Source organism: Nerophis lumbriciformis, linkage group LG01 (genome assembly GCF_033978685.3).
Source record: "Nerophis lumbriciformis linkage group LG01, RoL_Nlum_v2.1, whole genome shotgun sequence".
In the NCBI taxonomy this organism is placed as follows: Eukaryota; Metazoa; Chordata; class Actinopteri; order Syngnathiformes; family Syngnathidae; genus Nerophis; species Nerophis lumbriciformis.
The window spans coordinates 47,409,374-47,435,037 of record NC_084548.2 but is presented as its reverse complement, the minus strand read 5'-3'; the positions used below and the strand labels follow the sequence as shown (position 1 = coordinate 47,435,037).

At 39.1% G+C, this 25,664-nt stretch overlaps 1 protein-coding gene across 2 annotated transcripts in view; it reads left to right on the top strand.

The window, feature by feature from the left end:
* Nucleotides 1-23,883, top strand: part of nfascb (neurofascin homolog (chicken) b) — a 31,408-nt gene extending 7,525 nt beyond the window's left edge. The window contains exons 2-27 of one of the 2 annotated variants that reach the window (XM_061984781.1): nucleotides 5,595-5,695; nucleotides 5,782-5,887; nucleotides 5,968-6,158; nucleotides 6,815-6,937; nucleotides 9,215-9,433; nucleotides 9,633-9,744; nucleotides 9,866-10,053; nucleotides 10,127-10,258; nucleotides 10,328-10,471; nucleotides 13,030-13,141; nucleotides 13,246-13,409; nucleotides 13,487-13,634; nucleotides 13,993-14,117; nucleotides 14,630-14,731; nucleotides 16,599-16,796; nucleotides 16,896-16,966; nucleotides 17,053-17,275; nucleotides 17,400-17,515; nucleotides 18,178-18,388; nucleotides 18,475-18,597; nucleotides 19,841-20,014; nucleotides 20,111-20,242; nucleotides 20,326-20,395; nucleotides 22,005-22,016; nucleotides 22,138-22,173; nucleotides 22,330-23,883. In XM_061984781.1, coding sequence (XP_061840765.1) covers nucleotides 5,620-5,695; nucleotides 5,782-5,887; nucleotides 5,968-6,158; nucleotides 6,815-6,937; nucleotides 9,215-9,433; nucleotides 9,633-9,744; nucleotides 9,866-10,053; nucleotides 10,127-10,258; nucleotides 10,328-10,471; nucleotides 13,030-13,141; nucleotides 13,246-13,409; nucleotides 13,487-13,634; nucleotides 13,993-14,117; nucleotides 14,630-14,731; nucleotides 16,599-16,796; nucleotides 16,896-16,966; nucleotides 17,053-17,275; nucleotides 17,400-17,515; nucleotides 18,178-18,388; nucleotides 18,475-18,597; nucleotides 19,841-20,014; nucleotides 20,111-20,242; nucleotides 20,326-20,395; nucleotides 22,005-22,016; nucleotides 22,138-22,173; nucleotides 22,330-22,561 — 3,540 coding nt within the window. In that variant the 5' untranslated portion in view covers nucleotides 5,595-5,619 and the 3' untranslated portion in view covers nucleotides 22,562-23,883. The remainder of the gene's footprint in view (nucleotides 1-5,594; nucleotides 5,696-5,781; nucleotides 5,888-5,967; nucleotides 6,159-6,814; nucleotides 6,938-9,214; nucleotides 9,434-9,632; nucleotides 9,745-9,865; nucleotides 10,054-10,126; nucleotides 10,259-10,327; nucleotides 10,472-13,029; nucleotides 13,142-13,245; nucleotides 13,410-13,486; nucleotides 13,635-13,992; nucleotides 14,118-14,629; nucleotides 14,732-16,598; nucleotides 16,797-16,895; nucleotides 16,967-17,052; nucleotides 17,276-17,399; nucleotides 17,516-18,177; nucleotides 18,389-18,474; nucleotides 18,598-19,840; nucleotides 20,015-20,110; nucleotides 20,243-20,325; nucleotides 20,396-22,004; nucleotides 22,017-22,137; nucleotides 22,174-22,329) is intronic. The other variant, XM_061984789.1, reaches the window with a different exon arrangement.
* The last annotated feature ends 1,781 nt before the right edge of the window (nucleotides 23,884-25,664 follow it).

Here is a 25,664-nt window from a genome sequence, read left to right as displayed (position 1 = left end):
ACAAAAATCAATTCACATCCAAATCGTGATTCTTATTTTTTATGATTCCTAATCAACTCATAATTTAAAAAGATTGATACTTAAAAAAAAAAAATCAAACGGATCCATTTAAAAAAAGACTATTTTCGGCCATCTCAATGCAACATCCAGAAGTTGCTTTTCTAACCCTGTCACCTGAAAAAAAAGTTTCATTATATTTATTATACCAATTAATACATAGCGAAAATCAGTTTGAATCGAGAATCATATTGAACCGAGTATTGTTTCTGATTGGAATAAAAAATTAAAGTTAAAGTTAAAGTACCAATGATTGTCACACACACACTAGGTGTGGTGAAATTAACCTCTGCATTTGACCCATCACCCTTGATCACCCCCTGAGAGGTGAGGGGAGCAGTGAGCAGCAGCGGTGGCCGCGCCCGGGAATCATTTTTGGTGATTTAAACCCCAATTCCAACCATTGATGCTAAATGCCAAGCAGGGGGTTAATGGGTCCCAATTTTATAGTCTTTGGGGTTTGAACTCACAAACTTCCGATCTCAAGGCGGACACTCTAACCACTAGGCCACTGAGCAGGTCACAGAATTGTCACTCCAGAAATCAGAATTGGATCGAATCATTCATTCCCCTCATGACAAGCAGGCCCGGCCCTAACCAATCTGGCGCCCTAGGCAAGATTTTAGGTGGCGCCCCCCCACATCGGCAGTGAAGTGTATATACTCACAAGAAACCGAATAACTTTGTCTTTGACCTTTTTTTTACTTAAAGAAAGCAAATTAACAATCAGAATAGTTAACAAGATAAAAAAAATATGAATAAATAAATGAATGCAAAAAATAAAAAATGAATATATGAAATACAATATTTTTTACATACATATTGCTTAATTTACATTAATGATGTGCACTTTAACAACTAGGCTTACAACTATACCTAATATATAAAGGGGTGGAAAAGTGACTATTACCTGCAGGGCAAACATTAGCTAACCAGAAGGCAATAACAATGTAAACAAAAAACACCTGCTTAAAAGATCTAATACAAATGTCCCTGAGGAATGTAAGGTGGGAGTACTGTAATTACCTAACGTTACATTATTATTTTCCATAACAATTTAGCCCCCTCCACAATATTAACCCGACGTTAAAACAGAACTAGCTATTTATTAGCAATTGCCAAATCATGTAACATTAGCTTAATGCTAAAAAGCCAGGTTACTATCACATTCTGTAACAGACAAATAATTTCATGTAGGCTAACGTTACCTACCTGCTACCTCTGTCTTTTCTCGTTTCTCCTCCTCTTCTTTTCTCTTATTTCTTCCCTGGGCACCTGACAGTTTTGGCCGTTTTGACATCTTGTGTTGATTTTTTGATGTGGTGACGTCCAAAAAGAGTCATGATACGGGAAGGGAGGGGCCGGGGGGGGGGGGGGGGTGCGTAATGTTGTAACAAATAATATTTCTATTATATAGGCTTTACTTTGCATTTTAATTAACGTGGGATTATTTTTTGTATTTAGAAATAATAGTACCAACTTTTTTTTTTTTTTTCTCCAACATTTGTGGCACTGGCGTGGCGCCCCCTGATGGACAGCGCCCTTAGCATTTGCCTATACGGCCTATGCCACGGGCCGGCCCTGATGACAAGTGTCAGTTTTCAGTTGGATAAGTCTATTAATTTGTTTTTCTATTTTTTTTCTTTTTTTTCTTTCTTTCTTTAGCTTATTTCGAACATGAACACACTTACAGCATAATACATCACACAATTTCATATCATTTCAATTTACATCTTGTCCGAAAAGGAGTAGGAAGAAGCAAAGCTTATTTAATCCTACCCCTTTCCCACTTCAGAGCGTTTACAAATATATACATTCATTTACTCACTTTTTTATAGTAAAATGACATCCGTGAATGAGTAATACAACAGTTTTGTAATATATGATTAAGTCAGTCATTATTAACATACTGAGATGAAGAATATTTTATTTTCAATAAGGTTGAAAGTATTTTTCATAATTCTTCTTCCTTGTACATTGTAAGCACTTTTAATTTGAACAACCTCTTAAACTGGATCATATCAGTACAATGTTTAACTTATTTACTTAATCCATTCCATAATTTAATTCCACATACTGATACAGTAAAGGTTCTAAGTGTTGTATGTGCATACAAATGTTTTAAATTAGATTTTCCTCCAAGGTTATATTTCTCCTCTTTAGTTGAGAAGAATTGTTGGTTTAGAAAACTATAGGGCAGTAGCGTTGTAATGTTTTCCGTTTGTGTGGTTATTTTTGCATCAAACAACGTCAGAGGATTTCACAAACACTAGCTATAGCTATGTGCACATGTATCCATTTAATCGGATTAAAACCTTAACCGGAATTAAATGCTTCATGTATACACGCCATTCTGAATATTCAGACCCGATCACACAGGCTCGGATCAAAATTTCATTCCGATCGAGACGGGTGGTTTATGCTGCTAGTCATTCGGATTGTAGCACATGAAAACACATCTTCCGAAATTCGGGTTAGAATTATCCTTTCTGTGCATGTGAAGTGAAGTGAAGTGAATTATATTTATATAGCGCTTTTCTCTAGTGACTCAAAGCGCTTTACATAGTGAAAACCCAATATCTAAGTTACATTTAAACCAGTGTGGGTGGCACTGGGAGCAGGTGGGTAAAGTGTCTTGCCCAAGGACACAACGGCAGTGACTTGGATGGCGGAAGCGGGGATCGAACCTGCAACCCTCAGGTTGATGGCACGGACACTCTACCAACCGAGCTATACTATGTCTTTGATGTTAGCTATAATTTGGTGGTGGAGCAGGGACTAAATTTATTAGTCTCGGAATGAAGCGATTGTCTTGCTGTTGTCTCCACCCTTTCAACATGTATAGACGTAGCGTTATATACTGTTGAGTTTGTTGCTTTAAAACGAGACTAGCAAAAACAAAAGTATAGGTCTGGAGTGTCATGTATCGGTGTAACAATAAAAGAAGGGATCCAGTTGTCGTCTTAACGAGCTGTTTTATTCACGACATTACAGCTACTCCAAGTGCTAGCTGCTAGTCTCAAACATGTACACAGAACGTCGTAACATGAAGACGTGCCGCAACCCGTACATAATCACAACGTAAAAAGCACAGAACAGCTCCATTTAAAAAAAGAGAGGTAAAACAAAAGTAGTGAACAGAAAGAAAAAATGACAAATAAATACCATTATAACATTGGACATGCAGAAATGCACAAAGCCATGTTTGTTTACAGTGGAAGTCATTGCTTAGTCAGCACCTGCAGTGAGCAAACTCATCCAAAAGATGACACCACAGAACAAATGATAACACATCACTCTGTTTCTGTTAGCTTCTGCTCATGTCAAAACAAAGTATTACGATTTAAAGGCCTACTGAAATGCGATTTTCTTATTTAAACGGGGATAGCAGGTCCATTCTATGTGTCATACTTGATCTTTTCGCGATATTGCCATATTTTTACTGAAAGGATTTAGTAGAGAACATCAACGATAAAGTTTGCAACTTTTGGTCGCTGATAAAAAAAGCCTTGCCTGGACCGGAAGTAGCAGATGATATGCGCGTGACGTCACAGGTTGTGGAGCTCCTCACATCCGCACATTGTTTACAATCATGGCCACCAGCAGCGAGAGCAATTCGGACCGAGAAAGCGACGATTTCCCCATTAATTTGAGCGAGGATGAAAGATTCGTGAATGAGGAAAGTGAGAGTGAAGGACTAGAGGGCAGTGGGAGCGATTCAGATAGGGAAGATGCTGTGAGAGGCGGGTGGGACCTGATATTCAGCTGGGAATGACTAAAACAGTAAATAAACACAAGACATATATATACTCTATTAGCCACAACACAACCAAGCTTATATTTAATATGCCACAAATGAATCCCGCATAACAAACACCTCCCCCCTCCCGTCCATATAACCCGCCAAAACAACTCAAACACCTGCACAACACACTCAATCCTACAGCCCAAAGTACCGTTCACCTCCCAAAGTTCATACAGCACATATATTTCCCCAAAGTCCCCAAAGTTACGTACGTGACATGCACATAGCGGCACGCACGTACGTGCAAGCGATCAAATGTTTGGAAGCCGCAGCTGCATGCGTACTCACGGTACCGCGTCTGCGCATCCAACTCAAAGTCCTCCTGGCAAGAGTCTCTGTTGTCCCAGTTCTCCACAGGCCAATGGTAAAGCTTGACTGTCATCTTTCGAGAATGTAAACAATGAAACACCGGCTGTGTTATCTGGCACAACAGTCAGGGGGTGCATTCTACGGCGGGGGTGCGTTATCCAGCACAACACCTGCCGCAATACACCGCTTCCCAACTACAGCTTTCTTTTTTGCTGTCTCCATTATTCATTGAACAAATTGCAAAAGATTCACCAACACAGATGTCCAGAATACTGTGGAATTTTGCGATGAAAACAGACGACTTAATAGCTGGCCACCATGCTGTCCCAAAATGTCCTCTACAATCCGTGACGTCACGCGCAGGCGTCATCATACCGAGACGTTTTCAGCAGGTTATTTCGCGCGAAATTTAAAATTGCACTTTAGTAAGCTAACCCGGCCGTATTGGCATGTGTTGCAATGTTAAGTTTTCATCATTGATATATAAACTATCAGACTGCGTGGTCGGTAGTAGTGGGTTTCAGTAGGCCTTTAAGGTGTGATGCTTGAAAATGCACGTCATAATCAGATAATTTTTTTTCAGGGTTCATGTACACAGTAACATTCTAATCTGAATGATGATCAGATGAAATAAATGTTGTTCACGTACACGTGGCTAGTGTAATTACCTGTCTGCCTCATGCTGTGTCAGAAGAGCAGTTTGGGGAGGAATTTTCACAATAACTCACATATATGCTACATCAGATATCCAAACACAATTGGGGGGATTTATTTCAGGGAGCATGTTTATGAATATTAAAATAATTTAAAAAAAAGAGTGCTAGCAAAGAAGGGCACTTTTCTCATGAAAGGTGAAAGGGCCGGTGTTTGAGCACCACCAGAGGGAGTATCTGTGCACATGCCTGCAAACAACACACACCAGCATGAATATTATCATAAAGAAGGACTCCACTGTTAAGCAAACGTAAAGCTGCTGATTTTCACAAATCAAGCTGCATGTTGATGTCAGTAATTTCTCATGTAATGCAATGTTAACATATAAACGTTGACACATTTACTAGGACACACACACATTATGTTGTAGTTGGGTATTGGTTTAGTTGACTCATTTGCTATTTATATTTATTAGAATCATTACCTAGGAAAGGTATGGCAGGGAGTGTTCCAGAGAAAACAAGAAAAAAACAGAGCTTGATCACAAGTCTTAAAAAATGTTCGCCATATAATGAATGTATTAATGAGGCCAATGGTGATATTACATATTTCCAGCACATTCTTACATATATGCCCTCCCTGTCTTTTAATCCCAGTGATGTCCCTGTTACTTGTCGTTAACTTTGAATGAATAATGTCTGAAATTAAAACAATGATGACTATTGCATAATTGGTGTCCTCTGTTTCAATGAATGGTTAATGACATCAGGTGTAGGACTCCATGCACAGTAAAGATGGGCACGCTGCTCCAACCAGTGCTGTTGATGCTTTTATGGCAAAGTGTTTGGCCTTTGGACATCCCTCTAGAGAGTGAGTCAATAACGCTCAATTTATAGTTGGACTTTGTGATATGTATTATCATCTGCTTTAACGCCTGCACTCTTTCATCCCTGCAGTCCGTCAACCCCCGACTATCACAAAGCAGTCAATGAAGGAGCATATTGTTGACCCCAAAGACACCATGGTCATTGAGTGTGAGGCCAAGGGAAACCCTCATCCCATGTAAGCAGCGAATGATGCAGCCCAAAGTCAAAACAAAGATTGACGTTTTTTTTGTTGTTTTTTTTCTTGTTTCAAACAAGCTTCTCATGGAGGCGCAATGGGAAGTATTTCAATGTGGCACGTGATTCGCAAACATCAATGCGTAGGCGCTCAGGGACGCTGGACATCTATGCCTGGAACAATCCAGAACAGTATGAGGCAGAATATCAGTGCATTGCCTCCAATGAGTATGGTTCTGCATACTCCGACAAAATCAGACTGCAACTGTACAGTAGGTTAAACATAACACTCATGTTTATCTTCAAGCTTTCCAAAATGATGTATGATAGATTAAATCAGTGGTTCTTAACCTTGTTTGAGGTACCGAACCCCACCAGTTTCATATGTGCATTCACCGAACCCTTCTTTTGTGAAAAATAAAATGTTTTTTTTTTTTCAAATTCAAGACAAAGTTATGTTTTTTTTACTGGTGCACAAAATGAACCGTGCATGAACATCATCTTGTTCAAAGAACAAAACCAACACAGTGCGTTGACTCATAACAAATTACACACCTGCAAATCTGTGTGACTTCTGCTGTTGCCGTATTCATAATACGCCGATCGGGTGAACTTTTTATTTACACGATGAGTCGTGTGTGTCTTGACCTCCGCTGCAGAGGCTGCGCCGAACCCCTGAGACCGACCTACCGAACCCCTAGGGTTCGATCGAACCCAGGTTAAGAACCACTGGATTAAATGAAGACTTTTTTGTGGGTAGGTGTAAATGTGAATGGTGGGCTCTCTCTTCATGCCAGTCCTGTCAGTCCTTGAAATAGCTTACATGGGCAAACATATTATCATTGTGCACAATGGATGTTTACATAAATGACAAAACACAACTCAGCTTTGCACCTGACTGGAACGCCATGCAATTGTGTTTGTGCAGGAGCTCCTGTGTGGCCAAGAGAGATTGTGGAGCCGGTGGTGATTAGCGCTGGTTTGCCTTTGGTTCTGTCCTGTGACCCTCCAGCTGGTCCACCTAAACCTGAAACCTACTGGATGTCTAGCTGTAAGTGTCTCTTTAGAGATTGATCCTAAATTTATGGGAATAGAGACACTGATACCTTAAACGGCCATTCAAATGCCTTATTTGAGACAAGAACAGACGTCTTTCCCTATTTTGTGCATTATAAATAGCAAACATATTGCTAGTGTGAGGCGCCTAACAATGCTGTGATCCATTTGTTGAGAGCCATATAGTATCAAGTTGGTAGTGTGTGGATTTTCATTGTTGACAAACTTCTCGGATTGTTGCCACAACCTTTAACTCTAAAGGTGAGATGTATGATTTATAATGTAGCATCAACTTTCCTTTAAGTTTTATGTGCATTTGGGATCTTCATAAGTTCCAAAAATGTGAAATCAAAGCGTGAAGGCATTGCCAAGATATGTATAAAACAATCTCGCCTTCCTATCTATTTCCTCCAAATGGTCTGTTTTGAATGTGCACAATTGGTGATGTCACCAATTGGGAACATAATCAGTGGATTATCCATGTATGGTATAGATCTACCCAGACTGCCTTGCGTGCGTCTGCCATTTTTAGTTATGTGCTCGCATCTATAGTTTGGATAACAAAATGCCCAAGATTCGACTGGAACAACGAAAATGCTGTTATTAGTTGTATTACCCAACACAGGACACTTGTTAAATCTCCAGTACCATCTTAAGAAGTAAGAAGTGCCCGACTAACTTTTTTGTGCCTTCAACTGTGAAGAAGTTGCTTTGAGAGTGGAACACTTTGACAGCCATTCAGGACCTGAAACTGGCGAGAATAACATGAACAACACTTGCTCACTTGCGCATAATCAAAATTACACATAATCATAATCCTAAAAGCATATACTTTAAAATAACAACACAACCAGTTGATTGATTATGAGATGGTTTGTTCAGTATTAAAAAGCAGTTTTGAAGAGGTGGGTCATGGGGTTATGACATGAACGGATGTTAAGGGGGAGAGAGTTCCAGATTGTGGGGGAAGCAATGGAAAAGGAGTGGTTTGTTGTTGGGTTCTGTGAGGAAGGTACAGCAGCTGGTTGTTAGTGGAACATAGGTTTCTAACAGGAAGTGGGGGATAAAGGGGATATAGAGATAGAGTAGAAGGGGGGCAGGTTGTGGAGGGCGTTATGTGTCAGGAGAATGATTTTGAGCTGAATACGCTGTGGAATGGGTAATCAGGGAAGTTCTTGGAGGACAAGGGTGACGTGGTGACGGGAACAAGTAAGGAGGGGTGCAGCAGAGTTTTGGATGAGTTTAAGTTCATGAAAAACTTTGGAAGATGAACCATAAATAGGGATGTAGCGATATCCAAATCTCAGATAGACTGGGTGGAAATCAGTATATCATCAGCATAGTAGTGATAGTTGAGGCCATGTTGATGTATTATTTATCCTCGTAATAGTATGTATAGGGTATAGAGGAGAAGGCTAAATCCCGAACCTTGGGGGACACCTTGGGACAGGGGGCCGATGGATGACTTGCGGTTATTGATGGATATAAATTGCTGTCTATCCAGGAGAGTCCAGTGCCAGTGATGTTGAGGGAAGTTTCCAGGCAGTAGAGAAGGATGAAGGGATGTATGGGGTCAAAAGCTGCCGTGAGATCCAGAAGAATGAAGTGATTGAGGTTGCCTGAGTCAAATGCGACAAGGAGGTCATTTGTGACTTTGATGAGGTCATTTTCAGTGCTGTGGTTGGATTGGAAACCAGACTGAAATAGACCAGGGAGATTGTTGATATTGAGGTGAGTTTTTTTTCTTTGGCTTGCCACTGCAAATTCCACAGTTGAAGGGACGTTGAAGATGGGCCGGAAGTTGCTAATGGTTTCGGTGTCAAGCTCAGGGTGATTTGAGGATGGGTGTGATGTAGGCAGTTTTGAATGAGGGGGGAACAAAACCGGAGGTGAGGGAAGAGTTAATTATATCAGTATTCAGTAGGGTGATGGACAGGAGGGAATCTTTTTCAAGTGATCTGGGGACAGGATCAAGCGCACAACTGGAGTTTTTGGATTTGTTCATGGGACTAACTATTTATCATATTGGGACATTGGTAGGTAATGCAGCCATGCATATTTAATTGCAATCCCCTCTAAATTAAACAGACTGTGGTTTTTGGCACATTTCCAAAGCACAGTCAGTGTAAACTAGTTCTTATCTTATCTTTTTTTTAATCTTTAAGTGGATATTGTCCTCGTTCAGGGCTGTATCAAACCTAGTTGAGGTCATGTTAGTAACTGAAGTCTAATTCCAATCTAGATTGTAAATTATGGGCATATTTCATTTCAGGCTCATATGCCAGACCCTTTAACTGGCCAATTCAAACCGCCTTCCCCACCATGCACCCTGTGCGGCAGGACCGTCGGGTATCCATGGGGGTCAACGGAGACCTGTATTTTGCCAACGTCCTATTCAACGACTCTGCTTCTGATTACTGCTGTAGCGCCCGCTTCCCTTATAAGAATGCCATCCAGCAAAAAATGCCAGTGGTGGTCAAGGTGCTCACAAGTGAGTATAGGAATGTTTACCCCTTATTTGACAGTTCTGTTGTCAATGTTACCTTTAACACTAACGTTAATGTGACCTGAGGGGTATACTTGCTGGTTCTTAATATTGGTGTTCCATGGACACTGTAACAGATGGCTACTAACTGTAGTGTACAGAACACACTTTGTTATTGTGAATGCTGAGTTTGTTTCCTTAACAGCTCGATCCGTGGTTGAGGCTGCCCCCACCTGGCTGTCTCCCACAGGCTCATCTAGTTCTGTTCTAGTCCTCCTGGGAGAGGAACTGCTGCTGGAGTGCATCGCTGCTGGAGTGTAAGTGTGACACAGGATCGTCAGACATGACTCCAAGCTAAATAATTGACTGGAATCTACAAAAAGCTGTAAAATGATCAGCATAGCATGTCAATTTTAAGACATGTTTCTCATCAACAAGGCCCACTCCTATTATTGCCTGGACGAAGGATGGGGAGGACTTGGTAGTGACCCCACGCATGAAAAGGAAACATTTCAACAAGATGATTCAAATCCCTAATGCAACTTTTGAGGATGCGGGCGAGTACATCTGCACTGCCACTAATAGGATCAGCTACATTCAGCACACTTTAACTGTCACGGTCAAAGGTGAGAAGTCAGCTTTGAGGAACTGATTTGTTTTTGTTAATGATAAAACAGCTAACATGAGTATTTTTGGCAGCTGCTCCATTTTGGTTAGAAAAACCTGACGACTTAGTTTTGGCCCCTGAGGAAAGCGGACGCTTGGTGTGCCGCTCTGATGGTGCTCCTCGTCCCACAGTCAGATGGTTTATTAATGGAGAACCAATCGAGAGTAAGAATCACGCAAGAAGGTTTAAAGCAAATCTAAATCATCTCACCTGGTGCTTTTTCTTTATTGAAGCTGCCACACCACAACCCAACAGGCAGGTGTCTGGAGACACACTGACCCTCAGCAGCGTGACCGTCGCCAACACAGCCGTCTACCAGTGCAATGCCTCAAACCCATATGGCTACTTATTGGCTAACGCTTTTGTCAGTGTGCAGCGTGCGTAACCCATCCTGTCGTTCCTGTGCAAACACTGAACCATAAACAAAGAGGCAACGGTTGATAACCTTGCTATGTAGACCAGTGACAATTAGGAACATGTACCAACAGTCTAGCCTTAGGTTGACGTACCAAATTGTCATCAGCCGCCTCAATTGGCCGTTTTAAACCTCAACATATGTCAGTAAGCAGTGGCATGAGCCTACGAGCCATTTTGTGTAGCATTGCGGGGCGGTGTGGCTTGGTTAATAGAGCGGCCGTGCCAGAAACTTGAGGATTTTAGGTTCGATCCCCGCTTCCGCCATCCTAGTCACTGTTGTTGTGTTCATGGGCAAGATACTTTACCCACACTGGTTTAAATGTAGCTTAGATAATGGGATTTACTATGTAAAGCTATTTGAGTCACTAGAGTAATGCGCTATATAAATATAATTCACTTCAATTCACTTCACATACTCCAGAGGCCACCCAAAGTCCCACTACCTCTTATTAATCCCTTTACACATAATGCATACAACACACTATTCAGTTAAGGATGGGCACCAATTTCAGTACTTCCATAGATACTGACCAAATTACGTTACATCAAATTCTGAAATCAAATGGTACCATATTTCAATACCTTTGTTGCTCATGGCGTTAAGCTTGGTTGCAGACTAAACACTGTCTCAAACACATGGCGAGGAAAGAATTATTTAAGCAGCACATTTGCAACTGCTACCGAACTGCCTCCAGGCAATGTTACAATTTCCCATGCCAACAAGGATGCCTGATAGAAAACGCTTAAACGTACAGTAAGGCTCCACTTTTCCAAAATGTGCTAGCTTGATGCTAATTAGCATTGCCTCTGCCATATACATGCAACTGATTAGCATTAGCGATTTTACATGGTGATTTCCACACCTCCAAATTTGGTTATGAAAACTACAACCAGGACGCACCTTGCAATCAAACAGCTGGTGTGTAATAAGTACAGTACTTAAGAGTAAAAACACCTTTTAAGGACTTAACATAGGACATTTAGCTTGATTACAAAGACTACTTCCTGGCCAGGCAACATACTGTAGCCTACACACTACTGCCATCTAACGTTTTGGAATTGCAACTGCATGCAAAGTTTACTTTATCATATAATACTCGCAAATTAAAGTTAAAGTACCAATGATTGTCACAAACACTAGGTGTGGTGAAATTTGTCCTCTGCATTTGACCCATCCTCTTGTTCACCCCCTGGGAGGTGAGGGGAGCAGTGGGCAGCAGTGGTGCCGCGCCCGGGAATCATTTTTGGTGATTTAACCCCCAATTCCAACCCTTGATGCTGAGTGCCAAGCAGGGAGGTGATGGGTCCCATTTTTATAGTCTTTGGTATGACTCGGCCGGGGTTTGAACCCACAACCTACCGATCTCAGGGCGGACACTCTAACTATTAGGCTACTGAGTAAGTGGCCAAACGAGCCTCGAGAGTGTAATAAAACAATAATAAAACAAAATACAAATGTCAAATTTGAATAATTATATATTATAAATAAACAACTGACATTTATTAACACATGAACATACAAATTGACCAAAACATGGTACCACTGAGTACTGGTATTGGTTCCCAGGTACCAAATGAGCCTCAAGAGTGTAATGAAACAATAATAAAACAAAATACAAATGTTAAATTAGAATAATTATATATTATAAATAAACAACTGACATTTATTAACACATGAACACATACAAATTGACCAAAAAATGGTACCGCTGAGTACTGGTATTGATTCCCAGGTACCGGGAATTGGTGGAATATCGATTCAATTGTGAGAGGTATCTATAATCCCTATATACAGTAGTTTGTATATCTACATATTGTCAGGTTCCCACATTACAGTTTGGACTATGTTGTTATTTTCCTGTGTTTAGAATCATTTCCTGTCCTGGTGCTCTTGTTTTGTCAGCATTTCCTGATTGGTCTCCGGGTTTTGAAGAACCTTACCTTCCTGCTCCTTGTCCTGTCAACATACATGTACATTTTTGTCAATTAGGACTATTTAGTGCCACTTAGTTCCCTTTTGGTTCATTATCTAGTGTATGCCAAAGTGTTCTGTTGTTTAGGAGTTTCTGCTAGACATTTGTGACTTTTCTTTTTCCTGTTTCCTAATTTAACGGCCTTCTCTCCCTGCAAGATGCTTGCCTTTTCTGCATCCTGGGACCATGACAGCAGCAAAAATGCGGTATTGTCACAAAATGAACTAGCACTGAAAGAGGAAACACAGTTTCCCTAAATGGGACTAATTAACAATGAGGAACAGATGTGCTGGCAGAACAAGGGACAGAAAGTAAAGGTGCCTCAAAACACATACACCAAACAGGAAAATAGTGACAAAACAAGAGCACCAGGGCAGGAAGTGATTCTAAAAACAGGAAAGTAACGACCATAGTCCAAACTGTCATGTGGGATCATGACACATATAACCTATATGTTGTTATTAATGATTATAAATAGCAGCATAGATTATTTGTGACCAAGTTAATAACATTTAAAGCAATGATTAATAAATACTGTTTACTAGATTCAACACCTCGTATTCTTGGGCAAAGGAATGAACTCATCAAGGTGATAGAGGGAACTTGTTCATTCCTGGACTGCCGCTACTTTGGCTCTCCAGTCCCTGATCTGCGATGGTGAGCAAGATGCTGCTTGACACTTTCAGAGTTAACAAGTGTGATTTGGAGCATTTGTGTTGTTTGTTCATGTATTTTGCACGTTTTGGTGTCGAATCACGCAGGTCCAAATATGGACAGGGAAATCTTGAAGGAAGTCGTTTTAAGACGCACCGTAATGGGACCCTGGAGATAAGGCGCACACAAATAGAGGACCAGGGAACTTACGTGTGTGTGGTCAGCAATGTTGCAGGCAGAGATGAGAGTCAAGTCAGAATAGAGGTCAAAGGTGAGAAACTTAATGTGTTCCTAAGAATTTGTGTCATGGTGTCATACTGCCGTGTTTTTGTCCACTCCCCTACCCAGAACCTACCTTAATTGTCAAAAGACCACAGGATATGAAAGTCTTCCGTGGAAGCGATGTACGCTTGGAGTGTGGTGTGAAAGCAGACATCACTACTCCCATCACGACCACCTGGATGAAAGACAAAGTCACAGTCACACTTGGCTGGAGGTGTGTATTTCAGACATGATATTAGCTACGTCTTCATCGTCATCAACAGTTTCTTCCCCCAGACGAGCAATCTGATTAACGTTGGGAAGTAACTCTGGAAATAATCTGTCACTGTGAATGCACTTAATCATGTTTACATCATCATCTTTTTTGCTCTATGCTTTATTCACCACTGCACTATTATCTTATTAGCCTTGCACATATTAGTTATGTAAGCACTTGTTTATAGTTTTAGTTAATTATTAATATTTATTTTTTACATTGAACAAAGACAGCTCAGTTTACCAAGTCAAATTCAGCATAGCTGGCCAATAAAGATGACTCTGATACTGATCTATTCTCTACGTTATCATTATAGGCTGTCCCTGGATGAGTCCAATCTGGTCATCACCAACGTAAACCGAGGCGATGCAGGCGTCTACACGTGTGTCATCAACAGTGAACTGGACAAAAAGTCTGCGTCAGCACACCTAATGGTGATGGGTATGACATGTTCAGAACACGATGAAACTTTAGAGTGTCAAGCAAACTGCAATTATCCAACATAATTTGTAATGAATTGAGTGATAAGTGAAGACTTCATTATTATCTTTTCGTTAATGAAATCTGAGGCTCATAGAATAATATTACACATTCTTCATATTATGACCTAATCAATGTACAATATAAATTACAGTATGATGGAATGCCTATGTATTTTGTCCCTCAAAGGACATTGTATTCTGGAGCCTCGGCTAAACCAAGTACCTCAAGCATATTTTTGTTTGTACAAACAAATACAAATAATTTAAGTTGTCTGTTATAAAATCAATGTTACAAACTAATGACATTTAATACTGATATTAAGTACTTTCATGCTGATGGTGTTTTTTTAATTGTGCTGTGATCAAATTATAGGGTCTAAAATGCCCATGCTTCAGAATACATCAAGTTATATGTTGGCAATATTGCATGAAGGGCTATTTATCCTTGAATGTCCTGGTTTCTGTGTGTAGATTATCCTGATCCTCCCTCTAAACTGGAGTTGTCAGATCCATATGAACGTAGCGTTAGACTCAGTTGGGTCCCCGGAGACAGCAACTTCAGCCCCATTACAGGTAGGAGGTGCAAAGCAACACTAAACATAAACATTTACTATAACCCTGATTTTAGCTGTTTGCATCATTTTTATTGCTTTATTGCACATTTTGTATATACTCTTCCCTTGTTTATCGCGGCTTATTGGTTCCAGGGCTGACTTTGGTAAACGGATTTCTACACAGTATGCTTATTTACATGTTTTAACATAATAAAAGCTCTCTAAACATGAAATACCACCCATAAAATCACCTTTACACTAGTTTCCCCCAATATATTACATTCTTTGTCTGTTGGCTCGAGGCGAAGGCGGTCACATTCCCCACCTGCTTGCCTCTTTGTCTTGTACTGTTTTGTCTATACTTGTGGTTTCTGTGTCATAACTTGTGTATTTTTCCTGGCCCCAGAATGAGTGAATAAAGTGTACTTTTGTAATTATTTCCCCATATCTCTACACAATAACTTATTTATCGTAACATTAGTGTACAGTATTTGGAGTGATTTGTGTTGCATTTGGGTTGCTTTATTCATTATTGACATATTTCTTGCTATGTATGTTGTATATTTTTTACATGAGATTTCTAGTTAATTTTATTGTGTATTATTACACCCACAAATTTGATTTATTTTACTCTTTCAATGTCTACTCCGTTTATTTGTGTTCGACTTCCTCTTCTAGTGTTACCGAATAACATTATTTTTCTTTTACAGAGATTCAACGATCGTCTGTTTTTGTCAAACCATCTTTTTATTTTGTTCATTTCTTTTGTTGACATTTGCATTTGCTTCTGTATGTTTTCTCCAGAACAAAACACAATTGTGTCATCTGCAAATAGTGCTAACTTTAAGTCTTTTGTAACTTTACAAATGTCTTTACAAAGGTCCCAGTATTGATCCCTGGGGTACGCCACAAGATATTTTGAGTTCTGTACACGTGTGGACGCCTAACTTCATGTACTGCTTCTTGTTGGTTAAGTAGCTTATTACCCAGTTCAAGACCAGCTTTCTGATGCCATACCGTTCTAATTATGATTAATTGTGTCAAATGCTTCTGTTAGATCCATAAACAATGCATCTGCACACTGTTCAGCATGTATTGTGTTGGTAATCTCTTTCCTTATTTCGATTAATGCCATTGATGTTGAAATATTGGCTCTGTATCCGTATTGGTTCTCTGTGAATGTTCCACTTTTATTCATGAATTTGTCCAATCTGTTGTTAAACAATTTTTCAAAAATTTTAGAAAATTGTGAAGTAAGGAAACAGGTCTGTAGTTTGTTAACTGGTGTTTGTCTCCAGTCTTATAAATCTACTCTTATAGACTCTACTCTTTGAAGTTCAATACAACACTGTAGTTCGCCAGATCAGTGTTATCTCTCCTGTGTTATGTCTCCTGTTACATCCCGCTTTTGTTCACATTAAAGTCTTACAAATGTGGAGATGTGTTGTTGATAGTTGTTCTCCCAAAAGTTGGTTAACTTGATTGTTGACTGTGAAGATAGCACTGAGATTCCCAGCTGTGTTGTTAACATTGCACCCTTAACCCGAAAACAGAAGTCCCGATTAGTGAATGTCTTTATCAAACGTCACAACATAATAGAAAATAATACAAATTCTGCACTGTAATACATATAAGACATAAATTAAAATTAATGTAACACTTAATTTGGGGCAAAAATATGTAGAAATGCTTTAAAATATGTAGAATATGGTTTAAAAAAAAAAAATCTGCAATTTAATGAAGCCACACTATGTGAAGTGTGATGTGACGTGAGAGACTGTATTATTCTTTCTACAATACTTTAAATACAAAAAATACTTGTCCTAATACCAATTTTAACAAATCTTTGAATTTTCGTCTTTAAAAATACACTTGCTCTCTTGCAGAATACTTGGTACAATATGATGACGATGATTGGTTACCTGGAAAGTGGAAAAACTTATCAACATACCCTGGGAGCCTAAACTCTGTCATTCTGCACCTTGCACCTTTCACGTACTACGAGTTCCGTGTTATCGCCATCAATGAAATCGGACCAAGTCGACCAAGTCGTCCATCAATGCGCTTCCAGACCAGCGGTGCACGTGGGTTTAATGTTCTTAAAGGAAATTTCTACGTCAAAACAACCATATATAAAGAGATGTCTCAGCCGAGCTATAAAATTAAACTTTGTTCCACCACAGCTCCAGATGTCATCCCGAAAAATTTAAAAGGAGTTGGAACATGGAGAAACAACATGGAGATAAGTTGGGAGGTAAATCTTAAAAAAACTGATTATTATTACACAATGGCTGTCAGTACTGTTAAACCACACTGGCGCTGTTGCCATCCATTTTTTAGCCTCTAACCTACAGAGAATGGAACGGGCCGCACCTCAAGTATTTGGTCTGGTGGCGAAGGAGAGACTCCAGAGAGGAGTGGAAGAATGCCACCACTAAATGGCTAAAATATTATATTTACGACGCAGACACTTTTACCCCTTATGAGATCAAGGTCCAGGCTGTGAATGAGTTTGGGCTTGGCCCAGAGTCACCAGTCGTTATTGGTTATTCCGGGGAAGACCGTAAGTACCACCATTCATCTTGATCATCTAATGCACATAAGTGTCACACTTGAATGACATCCTTCTGTTGTCACTCTCTGCAATGACTAATACTAAAGATTAATGATTGTCCGTCTTCCAAAAGGTCCTGTCAGTGCACCCCTGAACTTGAGAGTTTCAGATATCCAGAGCACCCAAGTGACTGCGCATTGGGACACAGTGTCTCGAAGCTCCATCATGGGAGATCTTAAAGACTACAAGGTGTGCTAAATAGAAGATAAATAACTTATATCAACAATGATAAGCGACATCATAAATTACATTAGGGTAGATAGGTTATAATTGTGTGTTTGTGATCACGATATAGTAAATATAACTAAGGCTAGACTATACTAAGGCCAATGCATCACACAGTCTGCAGATGAAAATAGATGTATGTATATTTTGATAGAGTTTATATTATGTTCTAACAAGATATGACAATAACATAATATGGAAGGAAGGTGGTCATAGTGTGTGATGTATATTTCCCAGAGCCAGACTACGCTGTAAACCCTAGCCTAATTTCCAGGCACTCACACGGCATCCTGGAAATGACTTTTTGATATTACCATACACAGAAAAAATATAATTGACTTTGCTGCAATTCAGTTAAACATTGGTCATGTCATATAACATATTTTAATATGAATTCAATTAACTATTTTGCCTTGAATGACATAGACTCATAAAACATTTAATCCAAAGTCGATCTATTCTATGTTGTGTTTGACTGATTTAAAGTAAATATTTTGATAACTCGACAGCAAGTACTCCTTTTAAGGAATCAAGTTTGTCTGTTTTTTTTTTTTTTTTTATCTTGTTAAGATTTTTTTGAGTATGTTCCACAAATGAACAATGCAACATTTGCTGCTCTTACACAGGTCTACTACTGGAGAGACAGCAGCCAGCTAAGGTGGTTAAGGGTCAACAGAGCTATGAGTTCGAAAGTGTTTATGGACACTGGTCCAGAGCCGTCGGGGGTTCTCACTGAGCTAATCCCCTACAGTAACTATAAAATGTACATAGTGGTGACCAACAGTCGTTATGAAGGTCCGCCCAGCAACACTTTACAATTTTCTACACCTGAGGGAGGTAAAAAAAACAGCCATGGGTTACATTTATCAAAACATCAAAATCCTCCCAAGTGATATCTTTTTGCGTGTTTTTTTTTCCTGTAGTACCATCTGCTCCCTCATCCTTCAGAATCCAGCAGCGACATCTTGATAGTATTTATGTGGACTGGGAACTGCCAGACGAACCCAATGGAATCATCACCGGGTACTCACTCATGTACCAGACAGGTGAACCTAATATTATGTACATAGACCCTTTTCAAATCCAGAAGTAAACATTGTTTTTTTTTTATATTTTATATTTGATGCACAGTGGTTTAACAGCTTTTTAATTATTCAAATGGTCCCAATAATGATTTTAATCTAATATTAAAACACTTCCTTATAGTCTAGATAATAATGATATGTTTTTTGAGTCTGTCTACAAGATGTTCTCTGGAGGTGTTTCCAGATTACAAATGAAACCACACCCCACCTTCTCTAAAAGTATCCTACATTTTCTTTAGAAAATGTACACCGTTTAAATATATATCTTAAAGTTGTCACTGCTATTCTTTTTTTCATAAAATAAATAAACTTTCTAAACATGATTTATTTTCACCCAGTCAAAACATTAGGTAAACCTGCACACCCTCCGATCGATTCAGACTGCATGAAAAAAGCAAATTTTAGCATCATTAATATCACTGTGTGTCACACTTCGGTGTAATTATGTGCATGCCATAATAAGATGAAAATAATACTTTATCTTACCTTATTTTGTGTTTCCTCATAGTCTGAAGCAGAGGCGGAAAAGCTCCTCTGCCTCTTGCTGAGAGCTTGATTTAATGTCTAAATAAGTACGTCCAATTTGCTGTGACGTCACAACATACCCAGACTGCAAAACCCCGCCAACAGAGGCCTCCGAAACTATGTGCAAGCTCATGCCCAGATGCATGAACCTTATGATTTGATGTTTTGGCATTGTTTACGACAAGTATCCAACATTGTGACAACGTTTATAAGTCAGAAAGGACAAAATTTAGAATAGGTCCCCTTTAATTCTACTGGGAAATACCATAAATGTGTGTCATGACCAGGAAACAGAATCAGATAAATTGTGATCTATGTTTTTGGGATTGCAAGATTGTTTTTGTTCACATTTTTATCATGAATATTGATTGTTTTGTGTTGTTCTTGCAATCTCTGACATTAAGAAATATTTAGTCGTTCAGTCAGCATGGGCACTCGAAACACTTTATTCTACGAATTTATTCAACTGAAGCGCCCCACAAACATCCACAGATTAAGTTGTGACATTGGCTGCAGCTCTGAAGGCAAAAGTACTTGTATTTGCACTCAAAGACCAGTGTAGCATTGAAATAGCTTCTTGACACTAAGAGGTGCTCTTTGAGTAGATGAGGTATGCAATGGCACTCTTTCGATGTACTTCAGTCTTTGAAGCTAACCGGTATATCCCTTCTCTCCACAGTGAATGCCACCAGGGGAGAGGAGCAGAGAGTGGAGGAGTTCCTTCCGAATGTTACAAGTTTCTCAGTACCCCGATACGATCGCTATACTAGATACCGATTCTCTGTGGCGGCCAAAACTCGGCTGGGTCTGGGGCAATGGCATACAGAGGAGTCTCCACACTACACCACTGAGAGTAACTTTCTCAATGCACATGTGTTGGCTTACATGGGTGTAAAGTTGATCTGTGGGCTGTGAAGTCTATGATTTCATGTACTTTGTCCATGTGTAGTTTATGCCCAGGACCAGGTGGACATCTCTACTAAAGGCTGGTTCATTGGAATCATGTGTGCAGTGGCCCTCATCGTGCTCATTCTACTGATCGTGTGCTTCATCAAGAGAAGCCGAGGCGGGAAATACCCAGGTGCAGTGGAAAATCCTGACACTTTTTTTCCTCACAAAATGTCCACTTAAATTGTAACTTATAATTTTCTTGTTAAAATGCAGTACGGGAAAAGAAAGATATTTCATTGGAGCCCGTGGATGATCGAGATCAAGACGGTTCCTTTGACTATCGGTAAGAACAAGAGCATTCTTTACAAATAGCCTACCAGATGAGAATCCTGGGAAAATACCGTAATTTCCGGACTATGAGCTGCTACATCTTTTCCCGACGCTTTGAACCCTGCGGTTTATACAATACTGCGGCTAATTTATGGATTTGTCCTGGTTTCACAAGCATCACATGCCGCCAACAAATTTTCCCTTGTCACTTCAAACCAATGAAATTGCCGAACGGGTCACGGTGGACCAATTAGATTGTTCACAATAAATCAAACGCACGTACCCAACTATTCAGCCAGCCATTCATATGGACTCACCCTAGTCATGAACAAGTCGCAGACGCAGCCCCGAAGACAATCGACTTGGCATTTGAAAACTGAAATCTGAAATTCAGCACCATTAACGGGCCCCGAAAAGCCTGATTGGACGCTCCGAAGAAGACAACTTTAGCAGTGCGCATGAGGACAAGGATGAAGTATGGACTTAATCAATTTTCTCTGGTAGGATACTTTATGCCGTGTTACAGGCACTGTCTTTTGTTAAGTTTATGAATGAACACAAGCGCTTGTCTGAATATTTCATGTTTCAATGGTTACACATGCGGCTTATAGACTTGTACAAAAAAAAGTGCCTCAAAATTAAGTGGGTGCGGTTTAAATTTAGGCACACCATAGAGCCTGGAAATTCTGGTATTTTCATTATTTGGTTTATTTTACATACATACATACTCATTGACCACGCAAACATGGATCCAAATTGTCAAATATATTTATGGGGAAATTTATTCAGCATCTTGGATGACAAATGACCCATCCCAACATGATTTAACATTTTGAGATATATTAATAAACATATACTTTTTCAGTATAGTATTATATATTATGAATGTAAAATAACACATTGATTACCGTATTTTTCGGACTATAAGTCGCAGTTTTTTTCATAGTTTGACCGGGGGTGCGACTTATACTCTGGAGCGACTTATCTGTGAAATTATTAACACATTACCGTAAAATATCAAATAATATTATTTAGCTCATTCACGTAAGAGACTAGACGTATAAGATGTCATCGATTTAGCGATTAGGAGTGACAGATTTTTTGGTAAACGTATAGCATGTTCTATATGTTATAGTTATTTGAATGACTCTTACCATAATATGTTAACGTTAATATACCAGACACGTTCTCAATTGGTTATTTATGCGTCATTTAAGGTACACTTATTCAGCCTGTTGTTCACTATTCTTTATTTATTTTAAATTGCCTTTCAAATGTCTATTCTTGGTGTTGGGTTTTATCAAATAAATTTCCCCAAAAAATGCGACTTATACTCCAGTGCGACTTATATATGTTTTTTTTCCTTCTTTATTATGCATTTTCGGCCGGTGCGACTTATACTCCAGAGCGACTTATACTCCAGGGCGACTTATACTCCGAAAAATACGGTATTACAAATGGAAAGCATCAGCTTTAAGAATAATTCCACACAAGTTCAGATCAAATATTACAGTCATTGCGTATAATTTTAGTCATAACTATCTGATTTTTGATGCATCTCCTTATTTTACTCACCTTATCTTTGTCCCCTCAACTCTTCCTTTCCCACTGAACAACTCAAGGTCTCTGGAAAGGTATGAGATGACTAACTATTGGCATGTTCGACCTACAAAACGTTTTCTCTTGCAATATGCTGCTTAAATTGCATGTCATAATTAAATGATCAAGGCAACCATGTTTGTTTCTGTGACATAGGATAGCACGGGTCACCACTATCCCCTATCCTCGGTGGTATGTATGTGTGCACTGCAACATGAACTCAAATAATTTAATAGGAACATCTATATATTTAGTTGCACCATTTTAATGAACAATTAAAGAACTGTGCTTTGTTTGTTGTACTGATTTTTAGATTTGTATCCAAAGTTTTTTTTTTTTCATCTGCAGGGAAGAGGAAAGGGGGATTCAGAAGAGTCAGCCATCGATGGAGGCTGTGATGAAAAGGTCAGACAGCAACGACAGCCTGGTGGACTATGGAGACGTAGGAGATATAATGTTCAATGAGGACGGCTCATTCATTGGCCAGTACACGGGGCAAAGGAGGGACGTGAGGGACTTGGACTTTGGTGGGAGTCTGGACCTCCATTCTCCAATGAATGCCATCTACTCCTTGGCTTGAAACTGCTTTGAAAAGAGGAGCTACACGCGAACAATCTTTTCTGACAGAACAAGCAGAGATTGAGGTGCTGTCTAAACAACTTTGATGGTGGCAGGGAGTAATACTCAACATCCTTTTGGTGCCAGTATGTAATATTTGAAATGATGTGCATTTGCATCGTCCCCTTTAGTGAAAATCTGGAATTAAACAACATGAGTCATGTTGTGTTGATAAAAAAACAGATGCGAGACCAAAACATCCACATTATGTTATTTTGTGTGTGTGTCACCATTAATAATATTGTAACGGACTGCTCTTTTTTGACCAAATGACCCACAATTTAACACCAGCTTATGTATTTCTATTCACTAATGATTAACATCCATCCTTCAATCAGTTTTTTTTTACAAAATACAATGGAAGGTGAGGTGGCATCATAAATGTAACACTTGTTGTTAAACGTCCACTTGCGTCAGAAAAATTACTAATGCTGAAGTAATCATTTTGTATCCTCTCTATATCATAGCCCGTATTGTAAATAAAGTGTAAAATATTTTAAATGATGAATGTACTCATCCTTTGCCAAACTAAACCCCTTAGCATTTTGGGATATATTGCTAAAATGCCCAAAAGAAATCCTAACCAAAGTGAATGTGAAGCTGTCATTGAACCCACTGGAGTAGAGGCGTTAACAAGCTGGAATTTTCTCCCCAGTAGTCCAAATCTGACTCACTGCAAATGAGTATTAGAAGTTAGAAATAAACACACTGAATTAAAAAAAAAAAAAGGTTAGCCCATGTTTTTTTTTCCAGATATGTAACTTCAAAATAACTAATGTTGATGGTATGGATTTGATAGCTTGAGTCCTTACCTAATCCTATTTCAAATGTGTCAATGATACTACAGGCACATTTGAATGTTACACACATTTTTCTGAAGTTAGGCTGAGGTGGTCCAAAGGTAGTCCATTTGGAAATGTCGGTCAAAGTCTTCACTGAGGCCATGTCCCCGAAAACCCATATAATGAAATAAAAAAAGAAATCAAAACATTCCACTCCTGTGAAAAAAGGCCATGGAGCTTACAATCAATAAAGTTTGTCTAAGTCTAAATCAATGCATGTCCACAAACACATACTCATGTTCACGTTGTCCAATCAGAAGCCTGAAAACGCTACCGGAAACCACACCTTTGATAAAGTGATATATTTGATGTACAAGGTCTGGTCTTGACAGCCCCCTGAAAATAACTAAGGGACGCCTTGTTGACAGGACTGCTCAACAAATTATATTTTGCCTTTTTTGGTTGTGTGAAAGGAATTTGTATACTCTCCGCAAAGGTTGAACTGAGGCAACTGGACTCTTCTTGCTTGTTCTTGCATGAAATGTTTTATTTATTAAAGGTGAAACATCTTCAACAAAAAAGAAGAGTCAGACACGTTTTTATATTTTGACCCCAACCAGAATTTATTTAAACACCTATTTTGGAGTAATACAAGTACATGGCAAAATAATTGTTAATATATATATATATATATATATATCAGGAGATGATTGAGGGAACCCCTCATGAAACAGGCCTGTAGAGATGAAGTAGTCTTGTGATTTTTTTCCCACACATACATATATTGCGCTCTACCACGGTATCGAGCACTATTTTTTGGATAACCTTATTAAGACATATATATATATATATATATATATATATATATATATATATATATATATATATATATATATATATATATATATATATATATATATATGCATTATTTATTTTTATTTTTTTGGGGGGCGGGGGTAAATAACAAAATGAACACATTAAAGTAATTTTTTTTTTTTTTTTTTAAAGAAAACTGGAAATCTGAACAGAATAAAAACAAATATTATTCAGTAAGAGACATCGGTCCTGCTTAATTCAAAATAGTATAAATTATGTGTGCAGCATGAATGGTATTCAGCTTTTACCACCATATGAGCTACTTTGATGAAAAGAAAGGGCAATGTGAGCTATTTGTGTTTTATTTACTGTATATGACTGGCAACATTTCAATTGTTCTTTTTTTACGAAGCACATATTCACTCAAGCAGTGTGGTTATTGTCTCTATGCTAAATTGTGATACATAGTCATTAATGTGTGTGTGTGAATTATATTTATATACCGCTTTTTCTCTAGTGACTCAAAGCGCTTTACATAGTGAAACCCATTATCTAAGTTACATTTAAACCAGTGTGGGTGGCACTGGGAGCAGGTGGGTAAAGTGTCTTGCCCAAGGACACAACGGCAGTGACTAGGATGGCGGAAGCAGGGATCGAACCTGCAACCCTCAAGTTGCTGGCACGGCTACTCTACCAACCGAGCTATACTGCCCCATTAAAGAGAAGCATACAATCTAAATTGGACAGTTGTAGAAATACTAAGGGCTTGATCAATTGAGATCAAATAACAAGTGCTAAATTATGTGTGCAAACTATAAAACTATTTGTGGGCATAATGTGGATGCCCTACTAAGACTACGTAGAACGTGGCATATAACTGATAATAAGTGCAAAAGCTGTGTAGACTGCCCTATTTAAATTAAGTTTTTGCGTGTATACCGGCTGTCACCACTTATTTGCGGCATCATATGGTCCAACCTGTGGCATTTTTGTATGTTGTTGACATGCAACATGCAGATATAAATGTGCCACCTTTACCCTGTGATTTGTTTATTGACTGGATGACTGCATGCACTGACTGGTACAGTATAGTTACTTATGTATAAGAGCCACTTAATTGTATGCACTACATCATGATATGACAACAGTGGCCATACTGTCACATGTACAATAGATTTTGTGCTTATCCAGCTTAGGTTTTAGGATTTACTACCGCCAACACGCATTCCTACGAAGCTGCCTAATGTTTTCATCAGAATACATTGCCGTGGTATGTCATGTGCTGGAGCTAACCTTCCAATAGCAGTCCTGCCTACTGACCAATAAAAAATCTGAGCCTATGGAACCCCCGCCCACTGACCAATCAGTTAGCTCTAAAGGTGAAGTCACCGTTCATTGACAATAAGTGGAGATTGGCCTGTACAGTCTTGGAAGAGTTAAAAGCAAGGATTTGCGAGTATCTGGCAA